The sequence below is a fragment of the Lates calcarifer genome, linkage group LG11 (assembly GCF_001640805.2).
Source record: "Lates calcarifer isolate ASB-BC8 linkage group LG11, TLL_Latcal_v3, whole genome shotgun sequence".
NCBI classification, from domain to species: Eukaryota; Metazoa; Chordata; class Actinopteri; family Centropomidae; genus Lates; species Lates calcarifer.
In genome coordinates this window covers 5,425,026-5,451,774 of record NC_066843.1, presented here as the reverse complement: position 1 = coordinate 5,451,774, position 26,749 = coordinate 5,425,026, and the positions used below count along the sequence as shown (strand labels likewise).

General features: G+C 40.1%; 3 protein-coding genes across 4 annotated transcripts; all 3 read left to right on the top strand.

Annotated features, from left to right (window-relative positions):
* Window positions 1-403: 403 nt before the first annotated feature.
* Window positions 404-10,832, top strand: rab5c (RAB5C, member RAS oncogene family). Of its 2 annotated transcripts, none has more exons than XM_018702667.2 (6): window positions 404-539; window positions 6,448-6,811; window positions 8,388-8,539; window positions 8,756-8,878; window positions 8,993-9,086; window positions 9,547-10,832. In XM_018702667.2, the coding sequence occupies exons 2-6, from the start codon at window positions 6,646-6,648 to the stop codon at window positions 9,672-9,674; spliced, it is 663 nt and encodes a 220-aa protein (XP_018558183.1). In that variant the 5' UTR covers window positions 404-539; window positions 6,448-6,645; the 3' UTR covers window positions 9,675-10,832. The 2 variants fall into 2 exon arrangements, with proteins under 2 accessions (XP_018558183.1, XP_050929766.1); XM_051073809.1 differs by lacking the exon at window positions 404-539 and adding an exon at window positions 5,488-5,504.
* A 1,819-nt stretch (window positions 10,833-12,651) lies between these two features.
* Window positions 12,652-19,749, top strand: kat2a (K(lysine) acetyltransferase 2A). The gene is made up of 18 exons (XM_018702679.2): window positions 12,652-12,927; window positions 13,240-13,363; window positions 13,484-13,629; window positions 13,722-13,811; window positions 13,987-14,168; window positions 14,293-14,484; window positions 14,840-14,946; window positions 15,249-15,353; window positions 15,600-15,736; window positions 15,836-16,044; window positions 16,123-16,249; window positions 16,661-16,771; window positions 16,857-17,000; window positions 17,100-17,214; window positions 17,300-17,336; window positions 17,547-17,610; window positions 17,701-17,785; window positions 17,914-19,749. The coding sequence occupies exons 1-18, from the start codon at window positions 12,703-12,705 to the stop codon at window positions 18,105-18,107; spliced, it is 2,394 nt and encodes a 797-aa protein (XP_018558195.1). The 5' UTR covers window positions 12,652-12,702; the 3' UTR covers window positions 18,108-19,749.
* Window positions 19,750-21,502: 1,753 nt separating this feature from the next.
* Window positions 21,503-26,442, top strand: dhx58 (DEXH (Asp-Glu-X-His) box polypeptide 58). Its single transcript, XM_018702696.2, has 12 exons — window positions 21,503-21,662; window positions 21,882-22,072; window positions 22,194-22,398; window positions 22,485-22,675; window positions 22,808-22,921; window positions 23,170-23,302; window positions 23,487-23,672; window positions 23,786-24,039; window positions 24,180-24,491; window positions 24,571-24,761; window positions 24,845-24,944; window positions 25,083-26,442. The coding sequence occupies exons 1-12, from the start codon at window positions 21,605-21,607 to the stop codon at window positions 25,266-25,268; spliced, it is 2,121 nt and encodes a 706-aa protein (XP_018558212.1). The 5' UTR covers window positions 21,503-21,604; the 3' UTR covers window positions 25,269-26,442.
* Window positions 26,443-26,749: the final 307 nt, after the last annotated feature.

Sequence of the window (26,749 nt, the reverse complement as noted above, 5' to 3'; positions counted from 1 at the left end):
AAAAGCAAGTAAAACAAACACAAGAGAAGAATGTACATAAACTAGTTAAAACTAGCTCCAACTCAAGCAGCTAATCAGACAGACAGACAGACAGACTGTCAGAATAGTCATATAATAAAAGCAACAGTCATATATTGCAATTTAGGTTGATGCATCAGTACTAACAATTTAAGATAAAGTAAGCAGCGCTAATATTTAAATACTTTAATATGTCAAATAAAATCACTGACAGGGGCAATTTTTCTGCATAAAATTTTGAAAACAGGACTTTTGCTTGTAGTTAAATGTTGTAAAGGTTTTAAATACGTTAATTTCAAACACTATCTTGTGGGGCCCTGCAGACAGCCCCTGTAATGCATAAAGTGGTGTGTTGTGCTGACGGCGGCTTCGTCATTGGTCAGGCAGCAGCTGACAAAAAGTGGGAGGTTCCCGGAAAAATTGCTAACCGGAAGGGAAGGCCAGAGCCCAAGAAGAAGCAGAAGAAGAAGAAGAAGAAGACAGCCGCCGCTGATGAGAACAGCAAAAGAAGAAAAAGTATTGTAAGTCAGACAAGTTGAAATTATGAAAGATTGGGATACAGAGGAACACTGAACGTATGTTGGTCTTTTTTGTTGACGAGCTGTTAACCGTATTCAGGTCCCCTCTGTCAAATTGTGTTCAACCGATCAGCCAAGTCCGGGTTCAGCCGAAATGTCCATCAGACTGGATCGAGAGAGGCACCGAGCCTCAAGCTCTGTGAAACCACGGAAAACGTCCAAAAAAGCCTTGGGACGGATATTGCCGAGGAGCATATGACACCGTTTTAAGCCAGCAGCTGACATCATAACAAGTCTGCGTCCCATAGTTTTGTCAAATGTCAAAACAGCTGACGACATGGGGCCGAGAAATGGAAAGTTGTCTAATGACGTTTTCGACACTTGGCTGCTGTAGCTGCTAGCCCAGCTAACGCTATCACAATTCAGGTTTTCCCTCACAGAGCTTCGCATGACATATTTTGTTGTCAGTTTACGATAGCAAGCTAGTGCTAATGCTAGGTAAACGGTGAGGTCAGTTATTGCTGCTGCTAGGTTGTCGAGGTTAATTTTGTTAGCCAGCTGCTTGGTCCTACTGCAAGTGAATGACATGCTAAGTCAGTGATAGCTGTTGTTTTATTTGGGCTATCACAGCTAACTATACATTACCCTTACTAGCCAACAGAGTTAACTTCATTATGGCTAGAAGCGGTCAATATTTTTTTTAATAACAGCCACTGTGTTAGGTTTGTAAGGTAGCATATCACTATATTAAAGCTAGTTGCAACCAAACAGAGGTTAACTGTTTTTGTTTGTAATTTGGGATTGTTATAACTTGAAAATGATAACATTTGTAGTATGCACTCACTTGGTGAAAACATTACAATTATCAGTTTATGGCGCCGATCAAGTGATAATCGCTTTCACATATGAGACCCGTAAGTTTACAATCGAGTCACAGATGATTAAGCCACTTGATTCCCATAAGCAGCTATACTTTTTAAAAATTGAAAACAGCCTGTAAGTCATTTGATAGCTTTTATTTCTCTTTTGTGACGCTCTTTTGTAATGTCAGATCGATTTATAGCATACATCAACTCACAGGTTTGCCTTGAAGCTTTGACACAGTAGTTAATATGTTTCAACATTTTCACAGGCCAGTAAATGCCAGCACACTTGTACTTTCAGGAGTGCCATCACATTAAATGTCATAAAGGTGTCGTTACTGCTGACAGCGTTTGTGTAGTAAGCCTGACAGTTTACATTTTGAGGTTATGTGTCTGCACGTGCCTATCGTTACATTTGACAGCCAATACTGCATAGTCACATATACTTGTGTCTTCATAGCTCCTGTTTATGGCGCATTAAGGGCAGCAGAGCATGGACCTTTGAGACAGAGAGGGAATTTTTACAGTTACATGCTTGAGCTCTTGTTATGTTTATGGTATATGGACCTTGTCCTTCTAAAGTGGTGACACATCTTGACAAACCAGCCCTGAAAGAAGAACTGTGAATTTATTCCCCACACACTCTATACTTAGTGCCTGGGTTTATTAAGCACACCCCTCATTTTCTTTCTCAGGCTGTTTCAGCACTGTCTGAGTTTGAAGGTCAGTACTGTTGAACTGACTACTTGGCCTATTAGTTTTGCTTATTGGCTTATTTTTTGTCGAGTGTGCCTTGCATCAACTACTCCCCAACATGCATTATTTTTCTTATATTCTTTTTCATCTCTGTGGAAGGGAGCAGATTTTGAAGCTTTTGTTTTGATCATTTACCAAAAACTGCTAGCAAAACATAAAAGGGACAAATGGTGTTTTATGTGGCTTCATGAGTTGTGAGGTGCAGGACTGATTTTATTCTCTTTGCAACTACCAAGGAAACCAATATTTGTGCTCAGATTGCCATGCAAATAGAAAGAATTTGTAAGAGCAGCCTTCATCTTGTCCTTTCAAATGTCTTGTTTAGTGATAGGAATAGCAGCACAAGACTCAGTCTATACAGTAAGAAACATCTCATAATTATGTAACTTGGTACCTACTGTTGTATATTTCTGTTGTTGGTACATTTTGACATTTTTGAGTGTAATTTGGCAGGGTGGCACAGATTTTGTTTAGGCCTCTGGAGATAACCACGATTCTTGCTTTGGTCACTGATCTTTTCACACAGAAGTCACAAGAAAAGGAAGTGCCTGTGATTTCCTATTGGCCTTGCTAACCGCCAGTGATGAGTATCCTGTTTGCTTTTCCTGAGTTATGTCACCAGTTTCCCATCCAAACTGTCACTGTCTCCAAAGCCATTCTTTATTAGAAACCTGAACTGTAGAAGGGCTTACCTTGGATCAAGAGCTTTTCCTGTTTCATTTGAGGTCTCAAGGATTGTTCTGCTTTTGTATCTTTATTGTCATCTTGGGGCAAAATATTATGTATAAAAGCTCTTGGCCAATAATGTCTGGAGAATTGCTGCTTAAAGGTGAGAGTCTGACCTATTTGGCTTAATAGACAGGAGGAGGAGGAGGATGCAGCCCCTTAAATAAGACATCACCAGTTCTTCCAGGACTCCACCCTCCAAATGACATGAACAGCACAAGTCCCTGCTTGCTGTCTTGTAACTGGTATAGTCAGGCGTAAAGGTTGTAGAACCACTGCTTAAATGGAATGTGTGACTTCAGAGTTCAGATTTGTGCACAGTCATTACATGTTTGCACTCGTCAGTATACTGCCAATTCTCTTTTGTGTAAACAATAGCTGGCTTCCTTGTGAAGAAATGATCTTGTAATACCTTTTTAAAAAAAATAGGCCTCTAAACTGCAATCCATGTTGGCCAAAAACTGCATTGACCTTTCATATTTTAAATCCAAACTTTGACTTTATTTTTGCCACAACAGTTTCAGACTGACTCTTCCCTGAAGGACAATGCACAAAATATCATATAAGATACTCCACAAAATACAATATGTTTTTTTTCCTTGGGAAACTGTGAGCCATAGAAAAACTGCTGCTGACAGAAACTGACACCTGATCATTTTGCTGACATTTGTTGTACATGAACTTGTATCTTTCTGGGAAGTACTAGATTACTTTATTGCTGTCATTAATGAGTAATACCATAGTCAGTATCATTTCCGATTTGTTTATCTTCTTTTATACGTGTGACAGCACAAAACAAAGGAAGGGAGTGACTCTGGGAGACCAAAACATACGCATTCATAGAAATGGCATCTGCTTTTATTTCAGTTTTTGAAGCTGGTATAGAGTTTGAATAACACAACCATGAATGAGCTCTGTGTGTGCATTTAATTAGTGCACACATTCTCATATTTAGGTGCTCAGTGCATTGCAATCCTAGTGCTAAGTGTTTAGATATCACGCTGGCAGCAGAGCATACAGGAGGCCACGATGAATATTTCACAGGCTCACCCTCTAGTCTGCTCCTTCTTCCTGCCTTTATCATCCCCGTTCTCTGACCCATGTCCCACTGTCTCTCACTTTCTCTCTCTCTGACCCACTTCCCTGTGGAGGTCTTCAGAGCCCATTAGGGGTGCCATCAAAGCATCCGTCACAGGCTGCTTAAGATGTGTGCAGGTCTGTCTCAGTGTAAGAATGAGCCTCTGATTGCAAGCTAGAAAGCTGCTTCTATCTTTTGCACAGTATGCTGCCTTAGTATTTTGGCACTAAACTGTTATTGTTAAATCATTAATCAGGAGGTAGCAGACTGTGTGCATAACATTTGATACAATAATTGATTATTTTTCTGTTAATTGTTGTATTCTGCAGTATCTTTTGGTAGTAAAAACAAATCTACAATGTCCGGAATTATTGTTGTGTCATAAAGGCCCTTTTTTAAAACGTATTTGTAATTAGTTACAGCTAATTGGTCCAAAAATATCATTCTCCTACACATCATCTGTTCAAGAAGCTTTGAAGTCAAATTAGGCCTAGGTTTAATCATTATTCATGGAGTTTTGGAGGCCTTCTTCCACAATCTCAGTCCATCTCTTTGCCTCCTTTAGTGAGGAATGTGAACAGGTGAGAGCTCAGCTCTGCTGCTTGCAACCAATTTAGTACAGACCGACTGTTTGACCCAGTGAACAGAGTAGCCTTTGTTCCTTCTCCAGCTCTGCTGCTGCAGTTAAGGATTTCCTCGCTCCTTTAGGCCTTGTGGGAGTGAGTGTGTCTGTTGGTTAAAGAGTCCAGTGAGACCATTAGTTCAAATCTGATGATGTCTGCTGTAGTTTGATAAAGGTGTTTGTCCATGCACCTCCTTATAATTTCTATTAAGAGTAAATGGATTTGCTGAAGTTGGACATTAACATATGTAATGCTCTTGTTTTATGACCTGACTTATTTTTATATTTGAGTAAAAGGGGAAACCATGAAAGAGCTGGTGTGCTTTTATAGCTTATGATGCTCTGTGACAGTGACAGCTAAAATTAAACTAATTCTGTAAATGTAAACATGATAGATGCAGCCCTGCACTGCAGAAATTAGCTAATGTACTAAATTTATGTTGCGATGGTTAGTACACCGTCAAATGAAACATGCCAGCTCTGAATATTTCATGGACAGAGCCATGATCTCCTGTCACATGCCGAAGATTAAGCCCAGCTCAGCAACGTGCTGAGAAAAAGCCTAGCACAACCAAACTCCATATCCTATCAGCAGTGACATCTTTACTTCGGTTTTCCTCATTCTTGGCATTTCCCTTCCCTCTCAGGAATAGCCTAGCCTCCTGCTTGACTTCAGCATGGATTGTGTTTCTGCGTTGAATTGTCCCAGCGACAAAGCCGTGGCTATCCCAGGTTTTAATGTGCTCAGCAGTAAAATGTCTTCTGCAATCTTCACTTCCTGCTTTGAGCTGAGTTGTGTTTCCTGTCCTTTGACCAAGCAGAAGCTGGCTGACCTCATGTATATCACCCAACTGAAAAAAAGATTAGGCAAGGTTTCACATGCTCACAGCAGGCCGAAGTAAAGAGAACAAATCGCAGTTGTGGTATGCTGTTATCATTTGGTTTATTTGTATCAATTTCTGCTGGACAAAATATTTTCAAGTTCTGTGTTACAGGCTCCTCTTAGTACTGATTGTCAGCTGCCTGACTGTTACAGCAAGTGAAAACATGCTTTACATTTGGTTCTTGCGAAACAAAATGTTGTTAGAGGAAGTTGCAGTGTTAAAAATTTGTTATTTTTGACTTGTTGATTAATGTTGATGTATTGTATATTGGGTTCATTATCTGATTTTTGGTCTGGCTACACAGAAACTGTCACAGAGATCTTAACACTATATGGTTATGGCTTCAAACTGTGGCCAGACTCTGTTAAAAGATGAGTCACAGGAACAAATGTGTTGAGTTTATGCTTGGAAGGGTGTCTGGGCAAGGCTTCATGCTAATCTATGTTTTACATATGCTACTTCTTCAATTTAGGTTTTGAATTAGTTAAATATAAACTTACCTCAGTACGTGTGTACCATCAAGTTTCCAAACCCACATCATTTTATTTCTTTATTTTGTGTATTCTTTTAAGCTGTTAAGCTGAAGTAAAGCAAAAGTAATAATTTCTTTCTATGGTAGCATGTACTTGTGAAAAAAAAGCCTGAAATTACCCACTATTAGGACAACCTGTGGAAGCAAGACAGAGTACACAGTCACAAAAAATACACTAAGTGTTCTCTTCCAGCACTTGTTTACACTAAACATGGTTAAATAATAAACTCTTTATTTGGAGGCCTAGCGTGGAGTGATGCAGGTTTCATTCTTATTAGCAACTGCCAGCAGGAACAAGGAATTAATCTATTTTTTTGTTTTGTTTTTTCACTAAACACCCCATTCATTCGTTTTGACTGACTATAATATTCATAACATGGGTGTTTAAATGAAAAGTCTGGTTTCTGTTTGGAGTGGAGTTTAACATACTTTATATCTTGTGTTTTTTAGCTCGCACTGGTGAGGTCTCTTCTTCCTCTGGCTCATCTACCTGCCTGACCTGAACTCACCTCCCCCCTCCCCGTCTAGCTCAGCCTCACCCAGCCCCTCACCAGCCCCCTGCACCGAGCCCAAGCCTAGTCGACCAGACCTTCTCCCTCTTCTCCCAGCTTCTTCTGCTTCTTTCTCCTGGTTTTCTAACACTGCACCATGGCAGGGCGAGGCGGACAAGCACGGACCAACGGCACTGCGGCGAGCAACAAGATCTGCCAGTTTAAGCTAGTGCTGTTGGGGGAATCAGCGGTGGGGAAGTCCAGCTTGGTGCTGCGCTTTGTCAAAGGCCAGTTCCATGAATACCAGGAGAGCACCATCGGAGGTGAATGGTTTTTCTTTTTCGATTTCCAGCATTGTCTCTGTGCTGAGTCATGCTTTCATGGCATCATAGTTAGCATCATCACTGCACTGTGTGTGTAGTCAAATTTTTCAACATGTCAGTGGACACAGAGCAAAACATGTCCTTGCCAGTACAGAGGAACTGTTTCTGTTGTGAGAGCCCAGGAGAGGGAGTGGCAGAACCAGTTCTTTGCAGCTGATCACCTGACACTCCCATGAGCCACCAAGCTCCTTGCACATGGCAGACATATATATTGATTTTGTGGAGACAAATTACATTTCCTAGTTTAGTAGCTAGAGTTTTTGACAGTAATGAGATGAAGATGAAAAGAAAATGACTTTAGACTGTCTTCTGTGAGTACCAGTTCTTCTTAGGCAGCAGAGGAGTGAGGTTACATGAAACAGGAAGGAATTGAGACAACAATGGGGATTTCCTGGACCCTCCTGTAGATGAGTGAAGCTGATCAGAGTTTAATTTAAGTAAAGAAGAATATAAGCATATGGTGTGAATATGATAATCTGTCTATGTCTCAGAATTTTGCGAAGTGATAGGGTTAAACTTGTTGGTTTGCAAATTCCCAGTGCAGCTGCAAAAACAGTGACAGGTTTCCTCTTTCATCAGTCTACTTGGTTTTACAGAGGTTTGTATATAAACACACAAATGTTGAGTGGCCAGTGATGATATGGTAGAGTGGGTTATGATGACTAAATTATAAATCGCTATATGATAATAATTGAGAATCATATTAAGCATGTGCAGGTATGTGCAGGTGCTTTTCAGCAGCCGTATTAATGTTGAATTTCCATACAGTTGAGAAACCTTTTTGTGTACCGGCTCAACATGGATGCTGCTATTTTTATCACTGCTACATTGCACTATTATTCTTTTGATAAACTCAACCGCCAAGTATGTACCAAAGGATTTACAGTGAGTGGATTGTGCACACAGCTCACCTTTGACCGTAACTGATTTACTAGCAACAGAACTTCTTTCAGTGTCACTTTTTTTTTTTTTTTTTTTTTTTTTTAAATGTTGAAACAATTTAGTTTTTTTTTCCAAGTTTCCTGTGTCAGGTTGCTTATGAGTAATGCAGCATAAGGATGTAGGGACAGGATGCTCAGTGCTTACACTAACCAAAGACTAAGAACGAGTCAGCATTTTCTTATTTCTTCTGCACTTGTGGTCAGCTGCACGCCTGGTCAAAGATTACAAAGCTTTAAAGTATGTGCTATGCAAGTGAGTGCTCAGTTTCCTCTGTCATGTGACAGTCAGCTTAGAAAGTGAGTTGTATGCAGTTGTGTCTCCTCCTGTTGTTCATATGCTACATTATACAGAATACAGTATATATTTTGCTTTATAATTTGACTTGCATCTTCTTTTTGTCTTTTTATAATTACAGTGACTGTGTGATTTCCACATTGCTTCATCATAGCCTTAACCTTTGCATTTTGAAGCCAAAATATGAAACCTAAGCCCTGTGGATAACAAGTCTGTGATTTTCGCCCTTCTCTGTGAAATTAGCTTAATATCCTTATGTGTGTGTGTTTTTTTTTTCCAGCTGCCTTCCTCACACAGACGGTATGTCTGGATGACACAACAGTCAAGTTTGAGATCTGGGACACTGCAGGACAGGAACGATATCACAGCTTGGCACCTATGTACTACAGGGGAGCCCAGGCTGCCATTGTGGTCTATGATATCACCAACACAGTAAGTTACCTGGACTGTGGAAGGACATCAACCGCGACACTCAGAAAGTCTTATGTCATTTGTTTGCTGACCCTTGTCTTCCAGCCTGGGTTGATGATTGCTTAATTCAGCAGACAGCTACAGACCTTTGCTCTTTTAATTCTCACACTCAAATGTAACCAAAAGTTGCTTCAGTGATTTAAAGTTTAAAGCATGTTTCACTATTTTTTTTTAAAGGATACATTCACACGTGCAAAGAACTGGGTGAAGGAGCTCCAGCGACAAGCCAGCCCAAATATTGTTATTGCACTGGCAGGGAACAAAGCAGACCTGGCCAACAAGAGAGCTGTAGATTTCCAGGTAAAGAGGAACTCAGTCTGACACTTATTTTAGTCCTTTAATTAAATTATTGAATAAATGAAGCTGCTAAATGGCCCATAGATATTCAGTATCTGTGTTGTCCTATTTCTTCAGGAAGCACAAGCATATGCAGATGACAACAGTTTGCTCTTCATGGAGACCTCAGCCAAGACTGCTATGAATGTCAATGAGATTTTTATGGCTATAGGTAAGTGATCCCCATCATTGGTGTTGCACAGTTATTTTCAATATCGAGGAATCTGCTCATAATTTTCTTGATTAATTGATTCATAATTTTGATTATAAATTGTCAAGAATAATGAAATAATTTCCTAGATCTTAAGGTGGCATTTTCAAATTCCTTATTTTATCCAACCATCAGTCCAAAACCCAAAGAAATTCACTGTACTACCAAATGATAAAGAAAAGCAGCAAATCCTCACATTTTAGAAGCTGGAATGAGAATGTTTGTCAGTTTGCTTAAAAATCTCAAACATTTTATGGTTCCAGGTTCTCAAATGTGAGAATTTGTTGCTTTTCTTTATCTTACGTTACAGTAAACCGAATATCTTTGTATTTAAGGCTGTTGGTCGTATAAAACAAGACATTTGTTGCATCGCATTCATACAGTGCAGAAATTTATGCATTATACTCCTGCCCCACACCAGCCAAGAAGCTTCCCAAGAACGAGCCTCAGGGTGGAGTGGGTGCTGGTGGACGAGCCAGAGGCGGCGTGGACCTGCAGGAAGCTGCACCACAGGGCAGAAGTGGCCAATGCTGTGGGGGCGGGAACTAACCAACATCAAAAGTCAGCTGATCAACCAATCTACAGCTTCGATCAACCAGACCAGATATTAGCCAGCTGTCAAACAATGCCCCATTGGTCAAACCAAACCATGGTCCGACCAACTACCCTATCAGCACCAATTAACTGTTTGGCAAATGAGTCCACTGGCCAGTAAATTGCCAGACCCCACTGATGGTTCCAACTGATGAACCAACCAACAGACCAAGAAATCAACCCACAGGCTTATTTACAGAATCATGTTTTAACCCAAGGATTTGCCAATCCATGACCTCTCTATTGATGATGGACACTTGACGTCACCTTAGGGGAAAAGAAAAACGTCCCATTCTTGGAAGAAGGAAAAAAAGATCAGTCATTACTAATGGCACTTAATAGGGCCGTCTTGCTCACCTTTGTTTCTGTATTTGTGTAGAGGAAAAAAAAATTAAGGCAACAGGAAGGAATATCAACATGTTCATTTGCCCTGTCCCTTCTATACTACTTCCCTTTGCTTTCCCATGCACCATACATCTCTTAAGTATTTCCATCATGGTCTCATGACACTGTTAAAACTCAAATCCAGCTGCATGCTGCAGTCCTTCACTTTTCTGTCTTGTTCCTGGTCAGCTTCCTGGAAAAGATGGAGAGAGAAGGTTCGCAAGAGGAGAATGGGAATGGACAGATATTTCCTTCATGATAGAGCTGTGTAGATTGAATTATTACATTGTTATTGTTATCACTATTATTATTACTTCAACCTCTTTTGACTGTTCAGTATGATTTTAAAGCCTCGACTTTAAGGTTTTACAATCTTCCATCTATGTTATCAAACCATATACAGTAAATAGTACTTTATTAACATTGTCACCCATAAGTAATTTTAGCATTAATGTAATGTTTTTGAATCATCAGTGTACAATGACAAATACATAAAGCAAGATTTGTTTTCTTGACCAAAATCACAACTGTGTATTGAAAACATATTGCTGTATTTGTATCAGACTTTTCAAGTTTATAATCAATCAGTAGTTATTGTCAAAACAATATCTTCCCAATCTCTACATGATGTTTTGTCAACCTTAATTATTTTGTGGATATTTTTTATGTCTTAATTTTTTTTTTTTTCTGAAGATCTATGATATTAAATGCACTGGTTCTGTCTCATCATCTTTTGTGAATTGAGATGTTATCCTCATCCTTTCCTGTTTCTTTTCTCTCTTTGTTTTTACTCTTCATATCAGGGAGGGATTGCTTTCAACAGTGTTGTCATCATGTTATGACATCAACTACTAGCACAACAATACCTGCACAGCAGCCATTGCTGTTAGGTGGGGGCTAATGGGGAGGGTGGGGTCATGGGTAGATAAAGTGTAATTTTACGAATAAACAAGGGGAAGGTATCTTTTTTGTATGCCTGTTTTTAATTATCTCATCTAAATCACAAAAATGAACGACACCATCTGAATTCAGCTTACTGGAAGGTTATGTGTAATGTCTCAATACTCAATAATTTATCTTAAGTTAAAAATCTAGTTATTCCATCCCAGCTCTTGAAAGCATAAAATATAAGTTAATATGAAACAAATTCTGAGCAAGCTAAATAAACTTAAAATGATGCTGATGTTAATTGAATCAGGTTTTACAAGTGCTTAACATCTGCAAATATCTGATTTAATGTTTGTGTCCAAACAACTACATTATCCATGATTATCACCACAGGCATGGTGTGTTGCTTTCAAGTACACTGGCTATGCTGGTGTCCCTACAGGTGGTGTAATTTCCAACACCTGTGTAGCAGGTTAGGTCATGTAGCCAGGGTTTTTTATGTGTGTTAAATGATGTCTTAAATTATACAAATTAGTCTACTACAGGCAGATAAACTGACAATAGTAATTAAATATTTTCAAATAATGACATATTGAAGTCCACTGTAATATATTAGTAATATTGCAGGGCTGAGTCCATTGCACAGTGAAAATCAATGTATTATTTGATGATAGAATGAACATTATTGATACATACACTATTATGAGTACTAACATGATTGATTACCCTTATTGATAACTAAAGAATTAGCATTGGTATTAGTATCTGTGTAATTCCCACTGAAGAGTGTGGAGTCTGTAACAGTGCCCACCACAGAACAATTAACATAAAAATGTTCAGATAACCTCTGACTGTTTTCTGATTGCTTCAAAAAATAACTTTATTTTGCAATTTGTAATATGTTTCCAATTACATTACAGGTGCATTGGCGCTAGTTCTACTGTGTAATGTGTTGCAGTTCCTTATTGTGACCACTAGGGGGCAAAGAGACAGACTTCCTCCTACTCCGCAATGAGCAACCTCAGCTGCATTTCACTGGCATCAGGCAGACACAAAAGCATAGTAATACTTTCACTTAAAACATTCAAAATTAAAGATAATCGAGGACAGTATACTCACGCTGTCATGGCCATCATCCACTCTGTTCTGGGGAATTAGTGTTGCAGAACATTTTCGAAATAGCAAGAGATGTAGATACGGAGTATGGCCACTCGAGGGCACTAAAGTCTCCTGATTACACACTCAATACTATCATCTACACATGTATCAAGACAGACACAATACACCACACCAACACTGGACAGTAAGGGATTTAAAATAAAACCGTGGAATGAGGCAGTACTGAAGATTTTATGCTGTGACTGTGGGACATTGATGTGTGTAGGTGGTTATGGTGGAAACAAATGGAACAAGGCCGCTTTCATAGTGGCACGTAATTTTGGTGTGCGCAGCAAGTAACCGACTTATTTTGGTGTTATAGCTCTAATTTGACAGGTTGGTGTTGTGTCAGACAATGTGCTTCAAGCCTTAAATCAGGAGTGTGTACTCTTTGTGGTCTGTCTTTTAACATATCTGTTTTAAAGGAAAGATCTGGAAAAGACATTTCCAAACTGATGTGGTCTTCTCGTCCCTAATTTTCCGACAGTCAGACAGACAGTGAAGGCAGCGTACGAGCTAAACCGGAGAGGAGGACGATTCTAGCAGCGTGGATATGTCGGATCCGGCGGCGCAGGCCTTGCAACCCCGGCTTCTCCAAGCCCAGTCTACTGGGTCAGCCGGGTCCAGTACTGCCGCGACAGGCTCCGGGCCAGGAAATAGTGATCCGGCCAGGCCAGGACTTAGCCAGCAACAGCGTGCAAGTCAGAAGAAAGCCCAAGTCCGAGCTTTTCCACGGGCGAAAAAGCTTGAGAAACTTGGCGTATTCTCCGCATGCAAGGTAGCTAGCTTAGCTAGCCAAAGTTCACCACAACAAAGCACTCTCCGGGTACTATTAGCATTTGTGTATATAGGGTAGTAAATGGTAGCGCCGTCAGGACACCACAGACAAAAATATAAACAAATAGCTTAACGAGCTAACGTAATTGTTAACTTTTGTAGCTAGCTAGCCATAGTCTCCGGGTACTTTAAATCTCTGCAGATGCATTTAGTATCAGCTAGCTTAATTGTTGAGTCATTCATTGACGTATAAAGGCAGCAGAACAGTTTAAGTCGCTTTATTTGGTGTTCAGCATACTTTGCCTATTCTCAGGCTAGTGACACATGCAAGTGCAATGGATGGAAAAACCCAAATCCACCGTCAGCCACACGTATGGACCTTCAGCAGCAAGCAGCCAGCCTGAGCGAGCCGTGCCGCAGCTGTGGACATGCTCTGGGTACAAACAACTCCCATTTACACTCCCCTGCTATATACTAGTAACTTATTATTTGTAACACTTCACATTTACACTTTGAACTTACTAATATTTATGTTTTATTTAATGGTTCGTCTACAGCTGATCATGTGTCCCACCTGGAGAATGTGTCTGAGGATGAGATTAACAGGCTGTTGGGGATGGTGGTGGATGTGGAGAACCTTTTTATGTCTGTCCACAAAGAGGAGGACACGGATACTAAACAGGTCTACTTTTACCTGTTTAAGGTAAGCAAACATCAGTATAACAAGTTCAACAACAGGTTACGGTCAGTGTCATCATTAGGTAATCAGCATTGTTTGTTATTTCTCTCCCTTAGCTACTAAGGAAATGCATCCTGCAGATGAGCCAGCCAGTCGTAGAGGGATCCTTGGGAAGTCCACCCTTTGAAAAGCCCAACATTGAGCAGGTGAACATGAATCATAAAGCATTTTAATTCATGTCCAGAGGTTTAGCAGCAGCAGGATTATATGCTCTCATATATTTCCTCATAGTTTGCTAGCATCATCACATTTCACATTTACCTAACACTGATAATTCTTTTTTTTTTTTTTTTAATCTTGTGTTTCTTTATATTCCAAAAGGGGGTTTTGAATTTTGTTCAGTATAAGTTCAGTCACCTGGCACCAAAGGAAAGGCAGACCATGTTTGAACTGTCGAAGATGTTCCTCTTGTGCCTAAATTACTGGAAGCTGGAGACACCGACACAGTATCGCCAGCGCACACAGAAAGATGATGGGACAGCATACAAAGTAGACTACACCAGGTTGGTGCATGTGTTATATTTAAATGTCAATGATTCCACACACTTTTATGTGTTAGATTTCTGAATGTTGTTGAATGTTGTTATCAGTTTGTGCAATAGCACTATTTTTGCTTATGACTCCCAGGTGGCTGTGCTACTGCCATGTCCCCCAGAGTAACGACAGCCTGCCGCGCTATGAGACCACTCAGGTGTTCGGCCGCAGCTTGCTCAAGTCCATCTTCACCGTGACCCGACGCCAGCTCCTGGAGAAGTTCAGAGTGGAGAAGGATAAACTGCTGCCAGAGAAACGCACACTCATCCTCACACACTTCCCCAAGTAAGGGCAGACTCCTCATTTTGTGTGTTTGACTCTGACCTTGAATGACAAAGAAACAGCTGAAAATCCTAAGATTCAGTGGATGATCCCTGTTCATCTCTTATCTCATTCTTTGGTGTCTGTGCTACAATCAAATTACAAAATTAGATCAGTTAAGTATCATGGTTTTCGTTGGTCTTTCACCTACATTTGTAGAAATGCTGGTGCAGTCAGAATCTGTATCTGCTTTGACCAATGTGTTTTAGAAAAGGTCAGGTGTATGTATCAGCTTCAAAAAGCTCCAAGGTGTAAATCCCCAGATTCATCTATTGGAGACTCAGTTGTGTTAATTACATTTGTCTGTGTGTGTCACCAGGTTTCTGTCCATGCTGGAGGAGGAAATCTATGGCGAGAATTCACCCATCTGGGAGGCTGACTTCACCATGCCTGCTTCTGATGGCACACAGCTAGGACATCAGACAGGTGAGAAGGCTGTACAACCTGGTATGATGTTTGTAGTGGGATGAGCCTGTACGTATTTTGTGATTCTGATTTTGGACAGCCTTAAACATTAAGTTCTATTCTTAAATTGTAAATCAGGTTACTTGACCATGAGACCATAAACATTCAGCTATATTGTGTGATATACATATACTATAGAAATATAAATATCTAGGTGTAGTAGTAAATACAATACATATGCATCTATGTGTCTTAAGCTAATGTCATAGTTCCTCTTTTACAGTGTGTAATGAGTTACCTGTACGTATGTTTCTCCATTGCAGTGATCAGTCCTGCTGCAGTGTCAGGCTCCCCTGCTCTGACTAAAGGTCTGAGTAGCATCTCTTCTCTGGGCAGTATGGACTCTGGAGGTGCAGAGCCCATCACAGGTCTGTGAGTGCTGCTTTGCGCTGGTTTTCTTTCCTTTTTTTTTTTTTAATCAAAACAGCCTCAGTTCTTCATGGCATGGCCGCAGGATGTTAGAAACATTCCTGTGAGATTCTGAGATTCAGATGTGGTGACTGGGGAGGTCACAGTTTGAGACACTGCCACTGAGACTGCTTTGTGATATGTTGCATTATCATGCTGGAAGTATGTGTCTTTTCGTTGCATTGACCTGAGAAATGTCTGCTCAGGAGAGAAACGAAAACTTCCGGAGGCGCTGACCCTGGAGGATGCGAAACGGATCCGTGTGATGGGTGACATTCCTATGGAGCTGGTCAATGAAGTTATGATGACAATCACTGACCCTGCTGCTATGCTTGGACCAGAGGTAAGTGGTAAATTTAATCTTTGGTGATTTGTTAAGGTGAAAGCAACATACAGTATACTATTTTTGTTAATTATTTTGTTAATATATTTACTTTGCTAGACTAATCTGCTGACGCCAAATGCTGCCCGTGATGAGACTGCCAGGCTGGAGGAGAGGCGGGGCATCATTGAGTTCCACGTCATTGGAAACTCACTTTCCCAGAAGTCCAACAAGAAGATCCTCATGTGGCTCGTCGGCCTGCAGAACGTCTTTTCTCATCAATTACCTCGCATGCCCAAAGAGTACATCACACGACTGGTGTTTGACCCGTAAGTACATATTCTCATACCACATGTCGGGTGTCACTGGATGCCGTTACACCATCCTGACATTTTGCACTTTTACAGGAAGCACAAGACCCTAGCCCTTATCAAAGATGGCCGAGTTATTGGAGGCATCTGTTTTAGGATGTTTCCCACTCAGGGCTTCACGGAGATCGTCTTCTGTGCTGTCACATCCAATGAGCAAGTTAAGGTAGGCACTAACCATTTCCTCTCATGAAAGATGTGATGGTCTAAATGCACAAATATGATGCTTGTCCACACTTGTCTATTTGTTATAGTCTCTAGAAGCTTGTTCATTTGTAGTGAATCATACCTCAAAAAACCATACTATTTGGTACTAATTTATATATGATAATATGGTTTTGCCTGTTCTACATTTGGTTTGGGTGGTTCATAAAGAATGCCATGGTCATATAAAGTTAGGGTTATGTTGAGCTTCTTCGCTAAAGACAAGATCCACACTTTTTCCAAGTCAGCATCTACAATTTACCTTTTTATCATAAAAAGCACTGGTATTTTGAAAGATCCCAATAGTACCAAGATGCCTGTTGTAAAAATCCTGTTTTTCAAATTGTCCTCTCTCTGGTCTTTTGATTGTAAGGGCTATGGTACCCACCTGATGAACCACCTGAAGGAGTACCACATCAAACACAACATCCTCTATTTCCTCACTTACGCTGACGAGTACGCCATTGGCTACTTCAAGAAGCAGGTACTGCAGGCATGACCGGTACATGAGCTCTGTCCCATCCTCTCCCGCTATCTTGTCCATTCAGTAATTTGTTCTTTCCTCGCAGGGCTTTTCCAAAGACATCAAAGTGCCGAAGAGTCGATACCTGGGATACATCAAAGACTATGAAGGAGCGACCCTCATGGAGTGTGAGCTGAACCCGAGAATCCCCTACACTGAGCTCTCTCACATCATCAAAAGACAGAAGGAGGTATGTGAGGCTGTAGGATGCTCTCATTAAAGCAAGGACCTGTTTTCTGCCTCTAATATGTGGTTTTAATATCACATAAACCTGAAATTGTTCTGTCAGATCATTAAGAAGCTGATCGAGAGAAAACAGAGCCAGATCAGGAAGGTTTACCCAGGTCTCACCTGCTTCAAAGAGGGAGTACGGCAAATCCCAGTAGAAAGCATTCCAGGCATAAGTAAGTGTTTGGTTTGTTTACAATGAAGAGAAAAATATTTTAAAAACTGGCTTTAGCATATTATTGACAAGTCTTTTTCTTCCAGGAGAGACAGGCTGGAAACCCAGTAACAAGGACAAAGGGTAAACTCTGCATAAAGTTTAAAATCAGTTTTGTAGTGTTTAGATGCTCGTGTAATTGAAACGACATGAGTTCCTGTCTTCAGCACTTGTACAACATTAAGATTTTGAAATTCTACACCAAGTAGAATTACAATTAAAAGTAAACATTAATTGCATTGTTATAAATTTTTTTTTGTTGTACTCTCCTTCTCATCATTTAATGTTTTGTAGGAAAGAGGTGAAGGACCCTGACGTGTTATACAACATGCTGAAGAACCTCCTGGCCCAGATAAAGGTAAGGGACACCAAAAAGGAACAAAACAAACACACATTACAGGAGTGACAAGAACAGAGTCTAACCAGGACTTTGCCATCACTTCAACAGACTCATCCTGATGCCTGGCCCTTCATGGAACCAGTGAAGAAATCAGAGGCTCCAGATTACTATGAAATCATCCGCTTTCCCATCGGTGAGTGAGCATCTCTTGGATTATATAACAACTCCTCCTTTTCCTGATTAACTGCCTGTTTATATCACACAAGCTATTAATAAGTTAAATTATGCGTAACCATTGTTCTCTCTTTTTTGTCCCCACAGACCTGAAGACCATGACAGAGAGACTGAAGAACAGATACTATGTGACCAAGAAGCTTTTTATTGCTGATCTGCAGCGAATCATCACCAACTGTCGTGAGTACAACCCTCCAGACAGTGAGTACTGCAAGTGCGCCAACACCTTGGAGAAGTTCTTCTACTTCAAATTAAAAGACGGAGGCCTAATTGAGAAATGAACTCAGCCACAGAATTATTTACAGATGAGGAGTGACCGTCTCTGCTGCCACACACTGAGATGAAGCAGATCACAAGGAAACTATCGCTAGCTATTGTCATATCTGAGTTAATAAAGGGTATGTACATGACTGACAGATTTTACAAGGGAATCATTGGACTCGAACAAACATGATGGTTGTTTGGAAATATCAGAGCCAGTTTAGCATTACACAGTGTCAAATGGCATTACCTTTCCCCTTAAAGCCGTTTTCTGTCATTTTTTTCTTTTCCAATACTCACAGTGGGTTAATAATCTTGATAAACATGTTTCATTAAGTGTACCAAAGTTATAGGTCCAAGTTATAAAAATGCCACTCTTTCCACCATTATTTATAGTATGATTCACCCAGTTTTGTCGTGTTAAATGATATTTGTTCATTCCAGTTTGCTTAAACCTCATCACTCAAGCAGGTGTATATGTAGTGTAGAGTTATTTCATAGAAAACTGGACCTCGGGACCTAAAGCCACGTTGCCTTCCGTTACTGACAGACACTTGAACATCCCAACCATTTTCATGGGTTTAAAGAAATATTCTTTCAGAGGTGAAGTCCTTAAAACACTTAATTATGAAAGATGGGCAGTATATTGACTGTTGAGTAGTTCAGACACAATTTCATTAGTCTGTTGCAGCCCTACTCCTGACTAGTTCAGAGACTGCTAGACTGCCAGCACTTGTGTGCTAAATGAAATCATTTCCCCAATTGTTGCCTTCAAGAAAACACTGTTTTCATGTTGACAACAACATAACAGATGCTTAATTATACAGTAAATATAATACATACTGTTTATGCACCATTTACCACTGGCAGGGTTTTATTCCACACCATTTAGGATGAGGTCGTACATTAGTATAGCTTTTACCATGCTTGCAGGTGATATGGTAGCTGTTGGCACTGATTTGTTGTGTAATACACTCACTTCCACACATATGCTAAGTAGTCTATTTTGTGTACAGCCACATTTTGTTGTGGTGTCACAGGTTTACTGGATAGTTTGTCTTGTTAAGTCCCAAACATGGGGGGAGAAGCTAACCAGCAGTTCTCACAGGGCTTTAGGAAAGAACTGTACACAAGCAGTAGTAGGTGTTCATGCATTGCGGACAGTTTACAATTTACATTCATTAAAAAACGATCCAACTTTTAGCCTTTGTTGTTGCAGGTTTTTTTTTTTTTTTACAGTGTCAAGACATTGTAATGAAATGTTGGAAACCTGTCTTTGCTCACCGTCAGTGTCAAACGGAGTGCTTCCTGAGACGAATCCACTTCTTTTATGGGAAGTAACTGTCCAGTGCTGTTTGAGCCTGCTTGTTGAATGTTTCATTGACTTGTGTATGTTTGTTTGTGTGTTGAGTGGATGTTTATTTTGTACTTGAATCATGACTAGCTTTGAATTACTGAAGTGATGTCAGCGTTGCATTATTCAGGGTTGTCAGTTGCGTACTTCTTCCTCAGTCTACCTATGCTGCATTTCAGATTTTCTTAAAAGGTCAGTCTGAGTGAACTTTTCACCCGTTTGAGGATTGCTACTGTCTCAAGTTATGGTATAAATGCCACTTACTGTAACTATAATACTGTTCATGACAATAAAGTTTTTATAAATGATTCTTAAATGTGCCGGTGATTTCTGAACGGTGAGTAAACATCAATTACTAATGGCACTGAAACATGTAAACACATCCATGCAGGCATGAACTTGACCATTCACACCAGTGTTAGACCTGCCAGTGTAGGTCTGCATGGCAGACAGTTTACAGTTTGCATTTATAGAAACTATCCAACTTTTGGCCTTAACAATGTAACAATGTTACAGAGATTATAATGAAATGTTTTGCACTGTTTTGTCATAATGTAAAGTCAATTGTGTTCATATAGCCTAAAATCATAAATACATTTACAACTTAAATTTATCAGGAAATAGTTTAGTATCTTTTATAGTGGGTCAAAAAGTGCATCCAAAGCCAAATAGGAAACTTATTTGCATAACATGTTTTTTGTTAGTCAGCCAGTAGGTTTCACTTTCCTGAAAAGCCACAGGCAGGGCCCAATTAAGGTACAGTTTATGTGAAATCTGACAAAATTCGCAGTAGCCTCTCACTTCATCAAAACACTTCAACTGTAAGCCTTGTATACAGTTTAAGATAATTATAAAATCACCCATGGACAGACAGGGTTTGTGAAAGACTTAGTCTGTCATTGAAGTTTACGCTTCATCTGTCACTGCATAGTGAGGATTGTTCTGTTTCTCCAAATCCTCCCTCTGCAGGGCCATTCAGCAGGCAGAGTGCACAAAGGTTTTACTTTTGTTTCTCTGTCAGACAGCTGATCATAACACTGTTTAAAAGTGCACCTAAAACCCTCAAAATAACTGTTGGGTGCTGCCTGTACCATCTTCTGTGACTCATTTGATCAGTGTGCTGGTAATAGAAATTAACCACAGAATATATTATAGCTACTGTATCCGTTTCTTATGATTTCCTGTGACTTTCCCCTCACCCACCTTTTTCTATAGGGGTAATTCATCCAGTGTGACATTGTACATCTTTTTTTATTCATACTTTTTCATTCATCCTGTGATTCTCCTTGTTTTCAGCTTTTTACCCAGAATGTATCATGACCTAAATATATTTTTTCCAGATTACGTAAGAATGGGAATATTTTGTTCATTGATATGTATAGGTATAGGATTTCTGAACTTGTTATTATCTCTGACGGAATAATCATGTATATCTGATTTCTCCAGAAGCTTCAGATATTATTTTCCATTACTTTTATACTCTGATGATAGTAGTATTGGTACAGTGTTAGCAGTCAAATGTTAAAGTCAAAGCTGCATGTTTGTCACTTTAAAGTGCTCCTGCTTTTTCTAATCAAGCTATAATATTTATTATTTTATTGAATGTTTACCATTATGCTTTGTCAGTCTAGGTTAACTCAACATTTTCTCAGGACTGGAATACCTGCTGTACCTAGATTCTGAAAAACAATGACTTTCAAAAGTTTCTGAATAACCAGGAACCAGTAAACCACAAGTTAAAACTGCCTATGGCAATCCCACTGCATCAACAGTAACAGGCCGTAAGTTTTGCCTTCCTGATGTAATGAAGAACAGCAGGTAGGGCCCTATAAGGGTGCATGCAAAAATTTTGGGACATTTTAAACACCCTCAATAAAACGTCTCAGCTGTAAGCCACTCATAGAGTATATACCATAGAAAACACACACATATATATAATATATATATGTGTATATATCAATAGGATTGAATATGGCTTTATTTAAAAATGATGTTTTTAATATAGTTCAGGCTTCCCCTGTTACTGCATAATGATGTCTAGCTGTTGTCCCTCTAGAGCCTCCCTCAGTAGGGCCATTTGTCTGAGTTCAACTCGCTTTTACTTTCGTTTCTGTCTCACACAGCTGATCAGGACAGAATTTAAAACCCCATCACCCACACTGTATGGTGTTAGTGGACGAGGAGAAGCTGAAAATACCACACGGTTCCCTACAGCTGCCTGGTGAGTTATTGAAGGCTGATTTCCTTTATAACAGCTCATAGATACAGATGAGGCACAGAGTAGCTTGTTCAGTTAACATGCATCTCTCACAGAATACTTGTCTGTTTTCTCTCAGCAGCTTTACTTAGATGATGATCAAAACAGTTCTCATATAATCTAGTATTCATTGCTTTCCTGTGGTGTTTGGATTCTGTGTAATTCTGATGTGTTGTCAAACAGGAGTAAAGTGTAGGATGGCAGATTTTGGACTGTATTCATACCAGGAGGAAGTGGTTGAAAGGGCTCTTAGGGGAGAGAACACAATTATCTGGCTGCCGACCGGAGGTGGAAAGACCCGTGCTGCTGTGTATGTAGCCAAAAGACACCTGGAGACCACACAGAAAGCTAAGGTGGTGGTCCTGGTAAACAAGGTACACAGAATGCACAGAACAGACAGAATGAACAGTACAGACTGATTTTCATTATAGTAACAAATGCAGTGTGGCTGAAGACAGTCAAGTCACAATATTTTTGATATGTTCTATAATGCAGGTTCACCTTGTAGACCAACATTACACCAAAGAGTTTAAACCTCACCTGGGTTATGACTACAAGCTGGTGCCAGTCAGTGGAGAGAGTGAGGAGAAGGACTTCTTTGGAAAAGTGGTGCAGGACTCAGACCTGGTCATCTGCACAGCACAGATCTTATATAATGCCCTGATTAACACGGAGGAAACCAAACATGTTGAGCTCTCAGGTTAGTAAAAGTTAGATTTAATAGCCTTGATTATAGTGTTATGATGTTATGATTATGGTGAATTGACTCCTCATGGTTCCTTACAGATATCACTCTACTGATAATCGATGAGTGTCACCACACCCACAAGGAGTCAGTCTACAACAAGATAATGAGATGCTACGTGGAGAAAAAGTTGAGACGAGAACATCCATTGCCACAGATCCTGGGTCTCACTGCATCACCAGGGACAGGGGGCGCAAAGATCCTGGAAAAGGCTGTGGAGCATGTCCTGCAGGTCAGGGTCTATGGATTTGACTTTTATTATATTTGTCACTAATATGATCCATCTGTCTGATTTCTCACAATTCTCCTCCTCTTCATCTTTCTGATCTGAAGAATCATTCATAAAAACTTTATTGTCATTCAGATCTGTGCTAACCTGGACTCAGCCATAGTTTCAACTAAAAACTATGCCCCTGAGCTGAAGAAGAAGGTCCCCAGACCCATCAAGACATTTGACATTGTGGAGAAAAGGCATGAGGTATGTCAATTTTCACAATTAAGAAAATCTCACCAACTTGGAATCCTTGGCACACTGATACTTAACTCCTCAACTGATCTGACCTGGGGACAGCAAGATGAATGGGATAAAAGCAATATAAATTTTATCAGGATTGTCTTATATATTAACAAACAAAACCTTGTGTCATCACAATGATTTGGAAGTTGCTCTAATTGCAAAATAATTCTATGTAGAGTGGACACAAAGACAATATTTTGTTCTCTTAGGATCCATTTGGGGATCATCTGAAGTGGATGATGCAGCTGATCCATGAGTACATGAACCTACCACCAGACGTCAAACTGAGAGAGTGTGGCACACAAGAGTATGAGGCAGATGTGGTGATTTTAGAGCAGCGAGGTAAGAACAGTTCTCCTTTACATTCTGTAATATGATGCTGTCGCTTTGAGGGTGCTAACTTCTGATGTCAAGGAGAACATGTTTGTCCTAGTCTGGGTCACACAAATGAAATGTTAATCATAAGTTATAAGAAAGCAATGCTCCTGTTGACACTCATACTATATTTGTGTATTCCTTGGATCAGGGGTAATAGTGAACAACAGACTGCTCGCACAGTGTGCACTCCACCTCAGACAGTACAACGACGCCCTGCTCATCAATGACACCCTGAGAATGATGGATGCTTATCGCTCCCTAGAAGAATTCTACATCACAAAGTCAGACACAGCCATCGATGGAACAGACTTCTTCCTGGTGGGACTTTTCCAAGGTGGGAATACAGAAATTTTCATTAGTTGTTTTGACATGTTCAGGTGCATAATTTTAATTTGTGCAATTTTCATTATATAAGCAAACATAAATACCACTGTCCTTGTTACACAGAGAATCAGGTGGAGCTGAGGAAACTTGCAATGGATTCTCACTATGAGAACCCAAAGATGGGTAAACTTGAGAGTGTTCTACTCAATCAATTTGGTCATGGATCAAAGGAATCAAGAGGGATTCTCTTCAGTAAAACTCGTAAAAGCACCCACTGCCTAAAAGACTGGGTCGTTAACAACAGAACCCTACAGCAAGCTGGAATCAAGGCAGCCATCCTCACTGGGGCTGGCAATGGCATCACTTACATGACACAGGTGTGTTGACATATGATCTTCACTTATGAGTTTTTATTAATCTGAATTTATTTGCAACTTCTTTGTGGTTTCTGTTGTTAATGTTTCTGTTTTGTATGGCTTAGTCTTTACCTGCTTTCATTTGCATATTTTCCGTGTAGAACGAGCAGGCAGACACAATCCGCAATTTCCGCCAGGGTAAGCTCAACCTTCTGATCTCCACCAGTGTGGCTGAAGAAGGCCTTGACATCCCTGAGTGTAATCTGGTAGTGCGTTATGGACTGCTTACAAATGAGATTGCCCAGCAGCAGGCCAGTGGACGTGCCAGAGCGCGAGACAGCCAGTATTCAGTGGTCGCTGTAAAAGGTGGAAGGGAAGAGCGCCGAGAACTCACCAATGAATACCTGGAAGAGCTCACTGGAAAAGCCATCGCTCAGGTCCAAGATATGAGCCTCCGAGAGTTTTGCAGAAAGGTGAGGCTGTGCTACTCTGTTCATTCTTAATATTTGTCCTCAATTTCCAGTGTTTCTACCATCACCTCTTTGTCTCCAGATAACTGAACTACAGACAGAAGCAGTTGTTACCAGTAAAGTTGCAGAGACCCGCAAAATTGAGAAGAGGAGTCGCTACGCTGCTTCCAGTATCCAGCTCTTGTGTCGAAATTGTTTCAAGCCTGTGGCCTCTGGCAGTGACATCAAACTTGTTGACAATGCGCACTATGTCAATGTCAATCCTGACTTCAAGTGAGTTGAGCTCCTTGTGGCATAAGAGTTCATCCAAAAGTATGTTCTTTACCGCTCTACTTATGGCTTGTCTTTGTTCTCAGGAGACACTACAGAGTTGGTGGGCCAGTGATTCTAGAGAGGAGTTTTGAGGACTGGGAGCCTGGGTGCACTATCAACTGCAATAATGGCAACTGCAACTTGGTACAGTGACCCCCTGTCAAATATTAATTTAAACCTCAACAACAGACACTGTCCTGCTCAAGGCAGTATTTCAGTAGAGCTGGTGTTGGTGCTTGCTGTATGTTGGGATCTGAGTGTTATTCTTATGTAAATTCACAGCAATGGGGATTCGAGATCAAGTACAAGAAGATCGCCCTGCTGCCCAATTTAGCCATAAAGAATTTTGCCCTGGAGACCCCTGATGGCAGGACAACTGTGAAGAAGTGGAAGGATGTCCTTTTCACCGTCGAGGACTTTAGCTTTGAGCAATACTGCCAAGACACCTTCCCTGACCTCTTCGATTGAGACACCATCAAGAGAGCTCTTTGCAAGGTTTTTTCCCAACTTCACGTCAGCTTTTATCAGTTTTTTTCATTCCAGTCTGTCAGTATTGGTGTTTTGTCATCTGTGCTCATTTACAGAAACCATCATTGTACTGTTTGAGGTGCTTACATATGAACATATGCTATTCAAAAATTCACTCTCCACATGTATTAGCACTTACTTGGGCTGCAGGGCCAATGAGGCAGCAGTGTGCTAAAACCCATTATGCATCGATCGTGCTTGAAATTAGCACGACAGCTTTGTTTATGCCCAAGGTCCCAGCTCCCTTTGCATGTTTCTGTATTTTCCATGCTTCATCTCAAAGCAAGCACTGAAACACAGCGCAACACTAACTCTGCTGTAACATGAACCTTGACCATCATGAACACTTGAAATGTCATCATGAAAATGATCCCTCATGAATGCTCTTTTAGTCCATCAGTTTTTAAAAGGCAACAAAATTTGATGCAGAAGCATACACGTGATATTATGCAGATGCTGATTGTCTCAAATAAATAATGTAATTATCTGAATATTACAGGGATTAGGTTTTAACTAAATATTTATTTTGTCATTTTCAACCAATTTTGAAATATCGACTGTCATATGTTTCTTTTTATGTTGTTGCTCTATACTATTTTATATCAGCTAATTATGGGGTATGAAAATGAACTAAAACTAAGGTTTAAATTAGTTTGACTAAAACATTCTTTTGATATGCCTAAAAGATTGTCTTTAGGAATTAATTTGCCTCTTAACCACTAGGTGTCAGTGTTGGTTAGCCAATGTTCACACCAAGTCAGATACTGTATTTCTTTTCTACCTTTATAATCTCTCACAAATGGTGTGAGTAAAGCCAGAATGGAAATTTTCCCTGTTGGCTCTCAAACCGACAGCAATGGGCCGATGATGCCCAGAGGCTCTAAGGGAGGCAGGAGTGAGTCTGAAATCCCAGATATGCTGTAAAAAGGAGGATGAGGAAGAGGAATGTTTAACTCTCGATTCACACCCAGGAAACGTTGCTGATGTACGCTTGAGCAAGGCACTTCATCCCCAGACTGCTTCAGTGGAATGTCTTGTTTTTCGCTAGTGCAAGATGGCTTCCACACTTGTGTATGCAATATCTGGAGAAATAAAATGCAATCAGTTGAAAGTATTTTCATGCTTTAGTTCTGATATAATCAGAAACTGTTTCTTATATGTGCTTAGATAAAAGTGTTGGATGTAGTAAAAAAAACATCTCTGAAACCACAATGTCTACAAGAGCTTCTCTTTGAAGGTTTTATAAAATGATAGCCTCATTTTGACTGCTGAAGCTTACTATGCTGCTTCTGCATCACTGGATCAATACAGCATTATGTATTTCAGCTTGGATCATTTAACACCATCTGAACAGGCTACATAGAGGAACAGATTTATTAGACTTGCAAATTATAATTTAACATACTGGCTTCAAAGATACA

Bases quoted from the DNA above. Each gene is read 5' to 3' on its own strand.
- rab5c (XM_018702667.2), top strand. From the start codon at position 6,646: ATGGCAGGGCGAGGCGGACAAGCACGGACCAACGGCACTGCGGCGAGC. The intron at 6,812-8,387 runs GTGAATGGTTTT...TTTTTTTTCCAG, and splicing joins CCAGGAGAGCACCATCGGAG to CTGCCTTCCTCACACAGACG. The intron at 8,540-8,755 runs GTAAGTTACCTG...TTTTTTTTAAAG, and splicing joins TCTATGATATCACCAACACA to GATACATTCACACGTGCAAA.
- kat2a (XM_018702679.2), top strand. From the start codon at position 12,703: ATGTCGGATCCGGCGGCGCAGGCCTTGCAACCCCGGCTTCTCCAAGCC. The intron at 13,812-13,986 runs GTGAACATGAAT...ATATTCCAAAAG, and splicing joins AAAAGCCCAACATTGAGCAG to GGGGTTTTGAATTTTGTTCA. The intron at 16,250-16,660 runs GTAGGCACTAAC...TTTGATTGTAAG, and splicing joins CATCCAATGAGCAAGTTAAG to GGCTATGGTACCCACCTGAT.
- dhx58 (XM_018702696.2), top strand. From the start codon at position 21,605: ATGGTGTTAGTGGACGAGGAGAAGCTGAAAATACCACACGGTTCCCTA. The intron at 22,922-23,169 runs GTATGTCAATTT...TTGTTCTCTTAG, and splicing joins TTGTGGAGAAAAGGCATGAG to GATCCATTTGGGGATCATCT. The intron at 23,303-23,486 runs GTAAGAACAGTT...TCCTTGGATCAG, and splicing joins GGTGATTTTAGAGCAGCGAG to GGGTAATAGTGAACAACAGA.